Source organism: Trachurus japonicus, chromosome 16 (assembly GCF_045865225.1).
Source record: "Trachurus japonicus isolate A0001 chromosome 16, Traja_1.0".
In the NCBI taxonomy this organism is placed as follows: Eukaryota; Metazoa; Chordata; class Actinopteri; order Carangiformes; family Carangidae; genus Trachurus; species Trachurus japonicus.
The window spans coordinates 33569168-33580162 of NC_140922.1; the positions used below are offsets into that span (position 1 = coordinate 33569168).

Here is a 10995-nt window from a genome sequence, read left to right on the forward strand (position 1 = left end):
GGAGGAGAAGAGGAGTACAGTAGGAGGAGTAGAGGAGGAGTAGAGGAGGAGTAGAGGAGGAGGAGAAAGAGGAGGAGGAGAGGAGGAGGAGGCTCCGTCAGCGTCTCCTCATCAAACTCTCTGAGCTTCACTGGGAATTTTCAATGGTCATAAAGAATTAATGACTCTGTTCCTGACAAGTCACATCCTCCCTCTCTCTTTGTCTTCACCTCTATCCCTCTATCCTTTCATTCCTTCTCTCTTTCTCTTTGTCTCTCCCTCTATCCTTTCATTCTCTCTCTCTACCTCCACTCCTTCATTCTCTCTCTCTACCTCCACTCCTTCATTCTCTCTCTTTGTTTCTCCTTCCATCTTCCTGTTTCTGTCCCATTTTCCCTCTCTGCTCTTTTGTTCTCTCTCTGTTTTAAATCTGTCACTTCCTCCGCACCTCTTTTATTCCCCCCTTCCTTCTTCTCGGTGAATCATCTCTCTGCGTTACAACCGGTGTGATGTCATGAACGGTGCTGTCCTGTGATTGGTCGATCCAAAGACGATCAATAATCCCAGTTATTGATAGTTGAACAGGAAAACGTTTGAACCTCTGACTTCCTGTTGGTCACATGACCTCACGTCTGCTGATGTCACTGTGACATCACACCACACCTACAGCTTCACCTCCTCCTGCTCCTTCTCTTCCTCCTCCTATCATCTTCCTCCTCCTCCTTTCCCTTCCTTCTTCTTCCTCCTCTTTTTCCCTCTCCACCTCTTTCTCCTCTTCCTCCTTCTTCTCCTCATCTTCCTCCTCTTTTTCCTTCTCCTCATTTCTCCTCTTCCTCCTTCTCTTCATCTTTCTCCTCCTCTTCCTCCTTCCTCCTCCTAATCATCTTCCTCATCCTTCTTTCTCCTCCTTCTTCTTCTCTTCATCTTCCTCTTCTTTTTCCTTCTCTATCTCTTTCTCCTCTTCCTCCTCCTTTCTCCTCTTCCTCCTCCTCCTTTCTCCCCTTCATCCTCCTTCTTTCTCCTCCTTCTCCTCATCTTCCTCCACCTGCTCCTTTCTCCTCCTCTTCCTCCTGCTCCTCCTCCTAATCATCTTCCACAACCTCCTTTCTCCTGTTTCTTCCTCTCCTCATCTTCCTCCTCTTTTTCCTTCTCCACCTTTCTCCTCCTTCTTCTCCTCATCTTCCTCCTCTTTCTCCTCATCTTCCTCCTCCTGCTCTTTTCTCCTCTTCCTCCTTCTCCTCCTCTTTCTCCTCTTCCTCCTCATCCATTACTCTCTTTCTCTTTCTACTCTTCCTCCTCCTCCTTTCTTCTCTTCCTCCTTCTCCTTTCTTCTTCTCATCTCTCACCTTTCTCACCCTCCACCTCTAACCCTAAGCCTCCGTCTTCTCCTTATCTTCCCCCTCCTGCTCCCTTCTCCTCTTCCTCCTCCTCTTCCTCCTTTTCCTCTTCCTCCTTTGCCCTCCTTCTTCTTCTCCTCCTCCTTTCTCCTCTTCCTCCTGGGAAGCTTCTCTGATATTTGGTGTCACAACAACGTCCTGTGTGCTGTGTCAAACAATGAACTTGCTTTTTACCAGTGTGCAGAAAAACTGACAGAGTATCTATTTATTTATTTATTGATTTATTGGTTGATTGATTGATTTAGGGTTGTTTGTGTTTATGTGTGTTTATGGTGTGGTTGTATAAATAGATGAGTCTGTTCTTGTCTTTAATAGTTTTTTTTCGAATTCATCCGTACTACCTTTTTAGATTTTACTGGGTACCTTTGGGTTTTTTCTGTTGGGTTTAGGAAGGAAACAGCTGATAATGTCCTGTGATTGGTAAATAAAGTGTGGTTGTAAAAATCAAAAATCCTCTTCCTCCTTCTCCTCCTTCTCCTAATCTTCTTCCTCCTCCTCCTTCTCCTCCTTCTTCCTCTTCCTCCTTCTCCTCAGCCCTCCTTCTCCTCCTCCCACCTCCTCCTCCTCCTCTCTCTAACTGGACCTCTGTGCTCCTCTGTTACAACTTCACAGCTGACGAGTCCGTCACTCTTCACCGTCCCCATGGAAACACTTCCTGTTTGTTTGCTGCTCATGAGGAAGATGAAGAAGACGTTTCTGAATCTTGTTTTTGTGTTTGTATTTTAGTAGTTTTCTTCAGCTGCAGCAGCTTTGATCCCTCTGGGCCACCATAGTTACTTATTTATTCAATATAAATATACGTATATATATATATATATTTTTTTTTAAAATACTTTTAAAGAATATTTAAATAAGGAAACTTTCAACCAACCAAACAAACAAAGTTTCTAAAAAAAAACCCCAAAGTTTTTCATTTTAAACTTTAAATATTTCCCTCTTCACCTCCTCGTCCTCTCTCCTTCATCCTCCTCCTCTTCCTCAGCAGCTGTCCGTCTCACTTTACTTCTTTCTTCACTTCTACCTCCTCTTTTCTTTTCTTTTCTTTTCTTTTCTTTTCTCTGCTGCTGTTTCACCTCGTGTCCTTCAAACTCCTCTTCACCTCTTCCTCCTCCTTCTCCTCCACTTCCCTTCCATCACTCTCTCTCTTCATGTCATCCCTCCCTCCCTCTCCCTCCCTCCCCTCCCTCCCTCCCTCCCTCCCTCTTTTCACTTCTTTTCCCCGGGATGAGATCAAAGTACCTGGCTGGATTCCCCTCGAACCGGTACTCCTTCTCGCTCCAGTCATCAAGGTCGGGGGATTGAATTTGTCCGAGCGCCGTCGTCGGGAGAATACCTGTCAGGAGGCGGGAAAGAAAAGACAAAGAAAAAGAAAAAGAAAAAAGAAAAAAGAAGAAAAAATTAAATATATAAATGTAAAAAAAAGAAAAGAGAAAAAAAAAAGGTGAAGAAAGAGATTCGCTTTGAAAGAAATGACTTTGGAGAGCGAGCGATTCCCTGAGGAAGAAGCCAAATATTGGGAGTGAAGGGAGGAAATGAAATGTGTCTTTAAGGAGGAGATAAGGCGGCGGCGGCGGCGGCGGCCATGACACGCAGCGTCATGGTTCGACGGCGCAGCGGGAAGAGAGAAGAGGGAAGAGGTAATCTGGTTAACCGTGACATCGGACGACTTAAAAAAAAAATAATAAAATGAATTAAAAAAATAAAAATGGCTGCTGATTCTGTTTCAAACCTGAGAGTTAATTGTTGTTTGTTTTCACAGAGCGATGGAGAAAAACGTGATGATTCACATTAGAGGAGGAGGAGGAGGAGGAGGAGGAAGAGGAGGAAGAGGAAGGAGGAGGATGAGGAGGAAGGAGGAGGAAGAGGAGGAAGAAGAGGGAGGAGGAGGAAGAGGGGGGCGGTAGGAGCGTGGGCGGACGGACGCGCAGAGGGCTGAGCCCTCCGGCCGCCGTCGGCGGCGGATCGCGGCCGTCTGTCGCCGCCGTCTGCTCCCGCCGCGGCGTCTGGCGGCGTGCAGGCCGCATGCGTGCGGAGGCTGCGGCTTCCGATGCTGCGGCGGCATTGCCGGCTGCCTTCTCTTCGGCCGCGCGGCTGGCCGCGTCGTCCTCTGCCGTCCGCAGCCAGTGCCTGCGCGGCGGCGCGCTGCGCCTCCGCTCGCCTCCCCGTCTGCCTCCTGCGGGCGCGGTCCCGGTCCACCTGTTCCGGGGCCCCGTGTCATGCTGGCCCCCCCCCAGGTCAGCCGGGCCCCACAATGTTTACCCCCCTTCCGGCCGGTCTGCCTCTCCGCACGGCATTGCAGGCCGGCCGCCCCCGATTGCTTGTAGGCTAGACTCGTGCGTGCGGCCGCCGCCTCGCCTTCTTCGCGGCGCGGAGCCGGCCGCGGCGTCGGCGCTAGCTGGGCGAGCTCCTGCGTCCTCGTCGCCCGCGTCGCCGCCAGCCGCCGGTGTGGCCGCCCGTCGCCCGGCGAGCTCCGCCTCCTGCTCCGCCGCTGCTGGCCGGACCGCCGCCCCCGATCCGCCGGCTCCGTTCGCCGCCGCCGTCGCCCTATGGCGGCCGCCAATCCTAGAGATAAATTTTTCCGCGATAACTTCCATGTCGCACCGCCAGCAGAGTACCAGGCGCGTTACGCCTCCGTGACTGAGCTGCCTAGCGACTCGCTTAGGCGTCTGAGGGATGGGCGTAAGGAGCGGATCGTCGTTCCCACCCACGACGCGCCTCCCCGAGGAGAATGAGGAGGAGTGAGGAGCGTTCTATACAACCACCACCGAGCCCTCCTGTATGACAGGCGGCAGGCGGCGGAGGGAGCGTCGATACCAAACCAAACGAGCCCTCAGGAGGGAGGAGGTAGGAGAGCTGGAGAAGGCAGTGCCGTTCCCGATCCAAAAACAGATATCCAACCAAACAAAACCACAATCAAACCATAACCAAGAGAAACACGCGCAGCCACCTCAGCCAGCGACGGAGAAGGAGGAGGATCCGACGGAGAGGGAGAGGCGGCGGCGGCCGCCCCCCCCCCTCCGCGTGTGAGTCCTCCGGGTGGCGGGAACGGCCGGTCCGCCGGCGCTGGCCCCGGGACCACGGCGGTCCTCATTATAGTGGAATAGCTCCCCCCTTCTCCCCTCGACCTCAGCCCGCACCCGTGCCTTGTCGTACACGAGGCGGGGACCTCGCCCCCGTCAAGCAAACAACCCTACTACAAAACCCACGCACCCCCCACCCCCCCGCCCCCCTCCCTCCCCCCCCACCCCAACGCATAGCATGCGTGGCATCCGCACCGGTATTTGTGTCCTGCCAAATGTCAAGGCCTTAAAACCTACCACGCACAATCGCCCACCACCTGCCACCCTCCCGCATCCCACCGCGGGGGACCACACATGCCCCGGCTTACTGGGTTCCATCCCGCCCGAGCCGCATCCCGCCATGCGAACTAATGTCTCCCGAACCGGCTTCCCACCTCCCCCCCCTCCCCACCTCGCTCCTCCTCCTAACTTTTCCTACAGCCTCATTTCCTCTTCCTTCGGTAGCGTAGGAGAACGAATCGGTTCAACAACGCTGTCTTCAAGGCCCGAAGCTCCCCGCCCTCTTCAGATCCCCTCCCGGTACTTCCCCATCCTCTCGTATGCCTCCCCTCGTTTCATTATATCATTCTCACAACTCCTCATCTGAACTCTATCCCCTTCCATCCTGCTCCTCCTCTCCTCTGTCTCGCAAAGCCTGGGCCTCTTAAGTTTAGGCTAGACATAAGTTGATTATGTGCTCACATCAAATCCTCCTCAGACCCCTTCCAAGCTAAATCACCATCAAAGGGACCCACCTGCGTCCATCTACAGATCTTGCAATCAATTTCGAGTTCCCATGGTCATCATACGTCTTCATGGCACCCTAAATTTCCACTCTGTTCACCAACTTAGCTAAACTCCCGATTTCCACTCTCTCAAAGCCTTCTCGATAACCTCCCCTAACGCTAATAGTACCTCTTCATTCGTGGGCCGTCCCTCAGAGGGGGATCCTCATAACGACGACGTGCTACCTCCTCTAACGGTACGGATCAGCCTGCCCAGCTCGTCCCTCTCCCTCGGACACTCGCACTCCATCCAAACCTCTACCTCTTAATTCTAACTATTTGAGTCTATATTCTCTCCCTCCACTCCAGCTTGAAGATTCTTTATCCATCCGGAAAGCTAATTTTTTCTTAACTCCTTCTACTCACTATACCCACCTTCCTGCCGGATCCTACACTCCTCTTCAACGTTTGCGCCTTGCGCCCGACTCCTTCTCAATCAATCACCTCTTATTTCCCTCGGCATACTCCCGTTCGGCTTTCACATATTCCCCTCTCACCTCTACACTCCTCTCCTACTTCACATGAGACAGATAGTCCCGTTCCATTCTCTTTTCCACTGGAATACTAACCATTGAACAGATTCCCTCCGTTACACGTTTCATGCCGTTCGGTTTACTGAACACGTTTAATCCTCACTCCCTCTTAACTCTTCTCTCCACTTTCATTCCTCTCAATCCTCCATCTCTCCTCACCTCGCACACCTTCACAACAATCTATGCATATAAAACCTCTTCTTCCCTCTGTATAAACTCCCTCTCACAAATGCCTCATCTAGTAATTCCCTCTCCGTCGCATTAAGTGCTTCTACCTCATATTCCTTACTTTGATCTTTCAACGTATTTCGTTCTCAAACATTAACCCTGTCTTCTCTCGTATATTTGGCACAATTTCAATCGTACGTCTCTTATTGATCTCTCCTCTTACGTTACAAGCTCTGGCGTCAGTATAAACTACTCCGTATATACGGATAATCATGCAACCTCGGTATATAACATCCGATATAAATCCTCTTAGTTTTCACATCCTACTCTTTCTTCTGTATTGACTTTAGGATCCCATCGAAATAGTGTCTACTTCTTAAACCGTCATCTCTCACCTATCTTCTCCCTCGAGCATCTCTCTCATGTCTCCTCTTTTATGACTCACGATGGTCTGTCAAAATCAGTGCAAATCTGAATACTCTTATAGGAAGATCATCACGTTTCTGCCTCCTCCTCGAATCCTCCTCATAAAAACGATCTGTTCTATATACTCTGTGTCCTCCGCTGTAGTAATACTCAATCGGAGAGATTGAATGTCTATCGCGTTCAACTCTTCGAACTACCGTTAACTTAGTCCATACACTCTCAAGGCCTCTATATAGACGGGGGAACTGACCCTCTCAACCGGTCCTCCAGCCGGACAAACCGTTCTTCCAAATCCTCTAGGTCCGCAAGGAACCTCCCCACCTCTCCACCCTCTTATCACACCTCCCCCGACCACGTTAGCGAGGGCCTCTCGTATCGGGCCGTCCCTGACCTGTCACAGACGGGTAGCCCGACTTTACGGTGCCAGCTGATCCTCGCAGAGCGGCTCAGCAAATTACTATTCTACAGCAGGTACTCATTTCGCCCCCCACAACTTCTACCCTCAGCTCAACAGGAACCCTCCATGCTTTCACATTGGACGCCCAAACGCGTTCCCCCTCTCTCAGATAGCAGTCGCCCCCTCCTATCTTTGCCAGCTCCACCCTTCATAATCAGCTCCTTCTCCTCTCGCACTCCAACAGTGCCAATCTCACGCAATACCATTATCCTGCTGCTGGCGACCAGATGCTCGAGCATCACCGCGGTTACTCCTGACCTTACGTACACTCAGGCAGGGCGGCTTATCACTACGACACATCACCACTTGCCATTTCCTCGTGCATGTGCCCGAACTGCAGTGTCCCCACTCCCCTGTCAATACGGGCTACTGAAGTTACGCCCTCTAGACCTAAATGAACGGTATGCGGTCATCCCGTGCTCACTGAGCGCTATTCTCCACCCTAAGCTCTCCTCCTCCAGAACTATATACACGAAGCCTCTCACCTCCACCCCCTAACGTACCCCACCTCAGAACACCCCGATACCTCCCACCTCTTCCAATATCCCGCAGCCTCTTTTCACTCTTCTCCGGCCTCCAAACGCCGTCACTCATCGTCCTCAGTAGGGACACTCAGGCCCTCCTCTTCCACTGCCTCCTCCCCGATCCACCACCGCCCCATAAGAGTTCTGTCCAACATCCCTACGCCTCATTGTATAATCAACTTACTCGCAGTCCAATCCAAGGAAACCTCTTCCGTCAACAGTCCCCGCAGCTACTCAATCTCGCCTCCAACATTATGTCTTCTTCAGACGCATCACCCACCTCCAAACACCAATCAAATACCCCAGGCTATGAGAAGCTCCGAACATCTGACCGACTAAGGGGGGTGCATCGAGTGGCTTACTAAGGGCTTCAAAGTTCCTCTCAACCTATTCGATAAACACCCTCCAGCGTGCTATCATCGCGTCCTTCTGGTGGTCCAGCAGCCCACGAACCAATAAACCACAAGCAGACAACTCTGGCAGAAAACTCTCCCGACTCTAGCCCCTCACCAGATGTGCACACTCCCAGATACAGAAGCGCCACGAAACTGTCGGCGTTCTGGAGATTTTTTCTCAAACCACAGACATGCGCCACAAAGAGCTTCTTATCCAATCGGGGAATTACATACCCCAAGTTAGGAGCGGCAACAATTCTGTTCAACAGCACCTCATCATCCAACCTATCTAGGCGATTTTCCGAAGATCCTCAAACTCTCTACCTTCAAGAAGCTCTTACCAAACCATGAGAATCCGGGGCACTCTAAGCATTCAGTGGCAATCCCGTACCTTCCGTGCCGACAGACACGATCGCATGGTTGATCAAGCTTCCGATGCACCGCAGTTCTTTGCAACCCTCCTGTGACGGAGATTAGAAAGCGTCGGATATGCGTTCAAATCCCGTCCTCCTAGCTCGACTAAGATCCACACGACAGCCGTTACAACCCCGGAACTTCTCCCCGATCAGCTAAATCGTCTCATTTTCCCTCGACCTCGCAGATGCTCATTATCCTGCCAGCTAAGGTTGATCTGCCACTCTGATTCAGAATCAAGCACAGGACGTCCTCACTATGCTTCCTCAAAGGTTCGACGCAACGGGAGCTCATAAGCATGTCCTCTACTTCAGAATTCCTCCCTCAACGTATCCTCAGTCCTCTCACACCTCCACACTCCTGTCCGTTCCAACAGAGTCAAACGCTGGTCCCCTGCGTGAAGCCCGGCATCCTAATACACAAGCCGATAGACAACCTACTGTTCCTCCGGATTTTACTCGTCAAGGGTAGCAACCCGCGCGAGCATCGTTCTCCTCGCCTCCCCGATCCGCTCCGCGCCTCCCTCCAGACGACCTCCCCTTACTACATGTGGACTCCGCCCGGATGCCCCCCTCCACGATCTCAAAGCTGAGGCGTTCCACACACTCCAAGATCTAACCTTCCCAGCCGCCCTATCGCTCCTCTACCATAGTTGGCGCGTAGTTGCATAAATGCCATCTCCGGCAAAATGACGAATGGAGGGTCCTCTCACCTCGCCTCCTATGTAAACACGCCTACGGCACACGTGGCACGAACCTCATACAACCAACTCAAAGGCTACGCAGAACCAAACCGCTCATCGGCAACGATGGCTTCATTCGAGCCGTACGACCCGCCTGAGATACACACCTCGATCCGCACACACACTCACAGCGTACGAACCTCACGAACTGCATACACTCGCCGTCCGGCCTACCGCAAACTAGGAGATTAGTAGCTACCCACATCCTGCCCGAAGATGATTTCCAATGGCTCTCTCACCTACTCACAGACCAGAGCTCGGACCGACCCGGCTCAGCCGAAATAAGCTCACACTCCGAGTTCTCTCTAATACCGCGAACATTGTCACTCCGCGAGATAGCCCCATCAGTGTAAAGGATCCAGGTCTAAACGTGTTTTCTCCTCGTATCCTCTGAGGAGGGCCTAACAGACCTCGCCTCCCGGCCTCGCTCGTCAACTCTAACTTACCTCAAAGGCCTCCACCTCGTTCACACCCTCATACAACTACGTAAATTCCGCTTCCAATAGGTGAGATTACATCTACCAGTCTTCACAATAAACCTCCCTCCACGGTGAGGCCTCAGTGGACTTCGGTTCCTAGAACCCGCAAAGTGCAACAGCCTACAGCGAAACCGGTACATACAAATTCAAACCCCACGGACGTTACAACGGCCGTGTAACCCAGTCCTCCTCGGGCCTCACGGTTACCTCTCCACGACTTACCCTCGAAGAAATCTCGGCCACCGTTGGCTAATCACAGACCTTCTCATCATGGGACCGAAGAGCGCGACAACCTGCTACCAGTAGTCGAACCACTCCCCCACGTTACCGAACCGCCCGTCTCCGAGCCGGGCCCCCTTCCCCTAGAATTCCCCTGATACAGCGCCTCACCCGCAAGAGTATGAGGATCCCCTCAGATATACCCTAAACACCAGAGGCCCTCAGCCTGGTTACCAGAATTAATCTGACTCCACACGGTACCACTCCTCCTACTACCTCCGGAAAGGCTTTAGGCCCCTACATCAATCTCAAGAAAACCCATAACCCACACCACGACCCACCTACCTATTTCCTCGTTCGATTAACCTACAGCATATCCTTTCTCTCATTCCTCCTTATCTCCACAGAGCGGTGTCTGAGAATCACAACCCGCAAACTCGCTGACAGGCGGACCTCCTCCTCGGAGCATGGACAGTTCTGCGATACCTACACGATCCCTCCCGAGCATCACCAGCACGGAAACGACCATCCACCCTTACTTGGTCGGCTTCCCCTTGCTGTCGCAAGTTGTTTCAACTCCCAGGTGGTAATTTGATCCGTCTCTCGAATTCGTGAAAGACCACTGTCTAAGGCGCACATCCACCTAGCTGGCTCACCGAACCACGGACCCATCACGCCGGCTAGAGCTCTCACTGCAACAAACACTCTGTGCTCCCCACCTCTCAGTGAGCCACGGTAGTCCTACAAAAACGTAGGGCGCATCAACCGGAAATCCAAGAACTCTCGGATCAGTCTCTCCCCGAATGCCCTCTCGAAAGTGATACAAACGCAATGAGGCCCCCTCAGGCTAGCCTCCAGAAAATAGCTCTCGCATAGTCCCTTTCATAAATAGGATCAACAAAGATCCACTAGCTAACGTTCTCTCATTAACCGACTCCTATTTACTCTGTCACAGAACCTCCACCCAGACTCATCTATCGAGTCTAGGATCCTTCCCGAGCTGACCCCCTCACACGATTTGAAGCTGCTCCCCCTACTCCACCGGGTGGAAATGTCGGAGGGCCCTCCGTCGCCCCGCCGGAAACATCGAGGAAATCACAGCGAACCGACCTCCATCTCAGTAGTCCCTTCCTCTCTCACTTACAACGTTCGTCCTCGTATCCTACACCTCCCTTATCAAAAAGGGTCCCCTACTGTTCGAGCGTCCCATGACATCAGCCAGCCGGAATTCATTTCTCGGCCTCGCTTTTTCAGACCACATGTGTCAATTATACCACCTGCTCTCACCCCCTTATGCCTTTCATCCCCATTGCAGGATGAAGCAATCGCCACACGTATTCCTCCCTCTCCAATGAGCCGGCTGCTCGGTCCTCCCAACTTCATGGTCCTCCTTCAATGTGTCCCGGAGGTGGGCTAGA

General features: G+C 52.2%; 1 protein-coding gene across 1 annotated transcript in view; it reads right to left on the reverse strand.

Annotated features, from left to right (window-relative positions):
* Positions 1-10995, reverse strand: part of LOC146972713 (neural-cadherin-like) — a 209237-nt gene that overhangs the window by 30355 nt on the left and 167887 nt on the right. Inside the window, exons 25-27 of the mRNA XM_085802145.1 lie at positions 3636-3920; positions 3299-3549; positions 2616-2709 (exon numbers count right to left, since the gene is read on the reverse strand). Coding sequence (XP_085658271.1) covers positions 2616-2709; positions 3299-3549; positions 3636-3920 — 630 coding nt within the window. The remainder of the gene's footprint in view (positions 1-2615; positions 2710-3298; positions 3550-3635; positions 3921-10995) is intronic.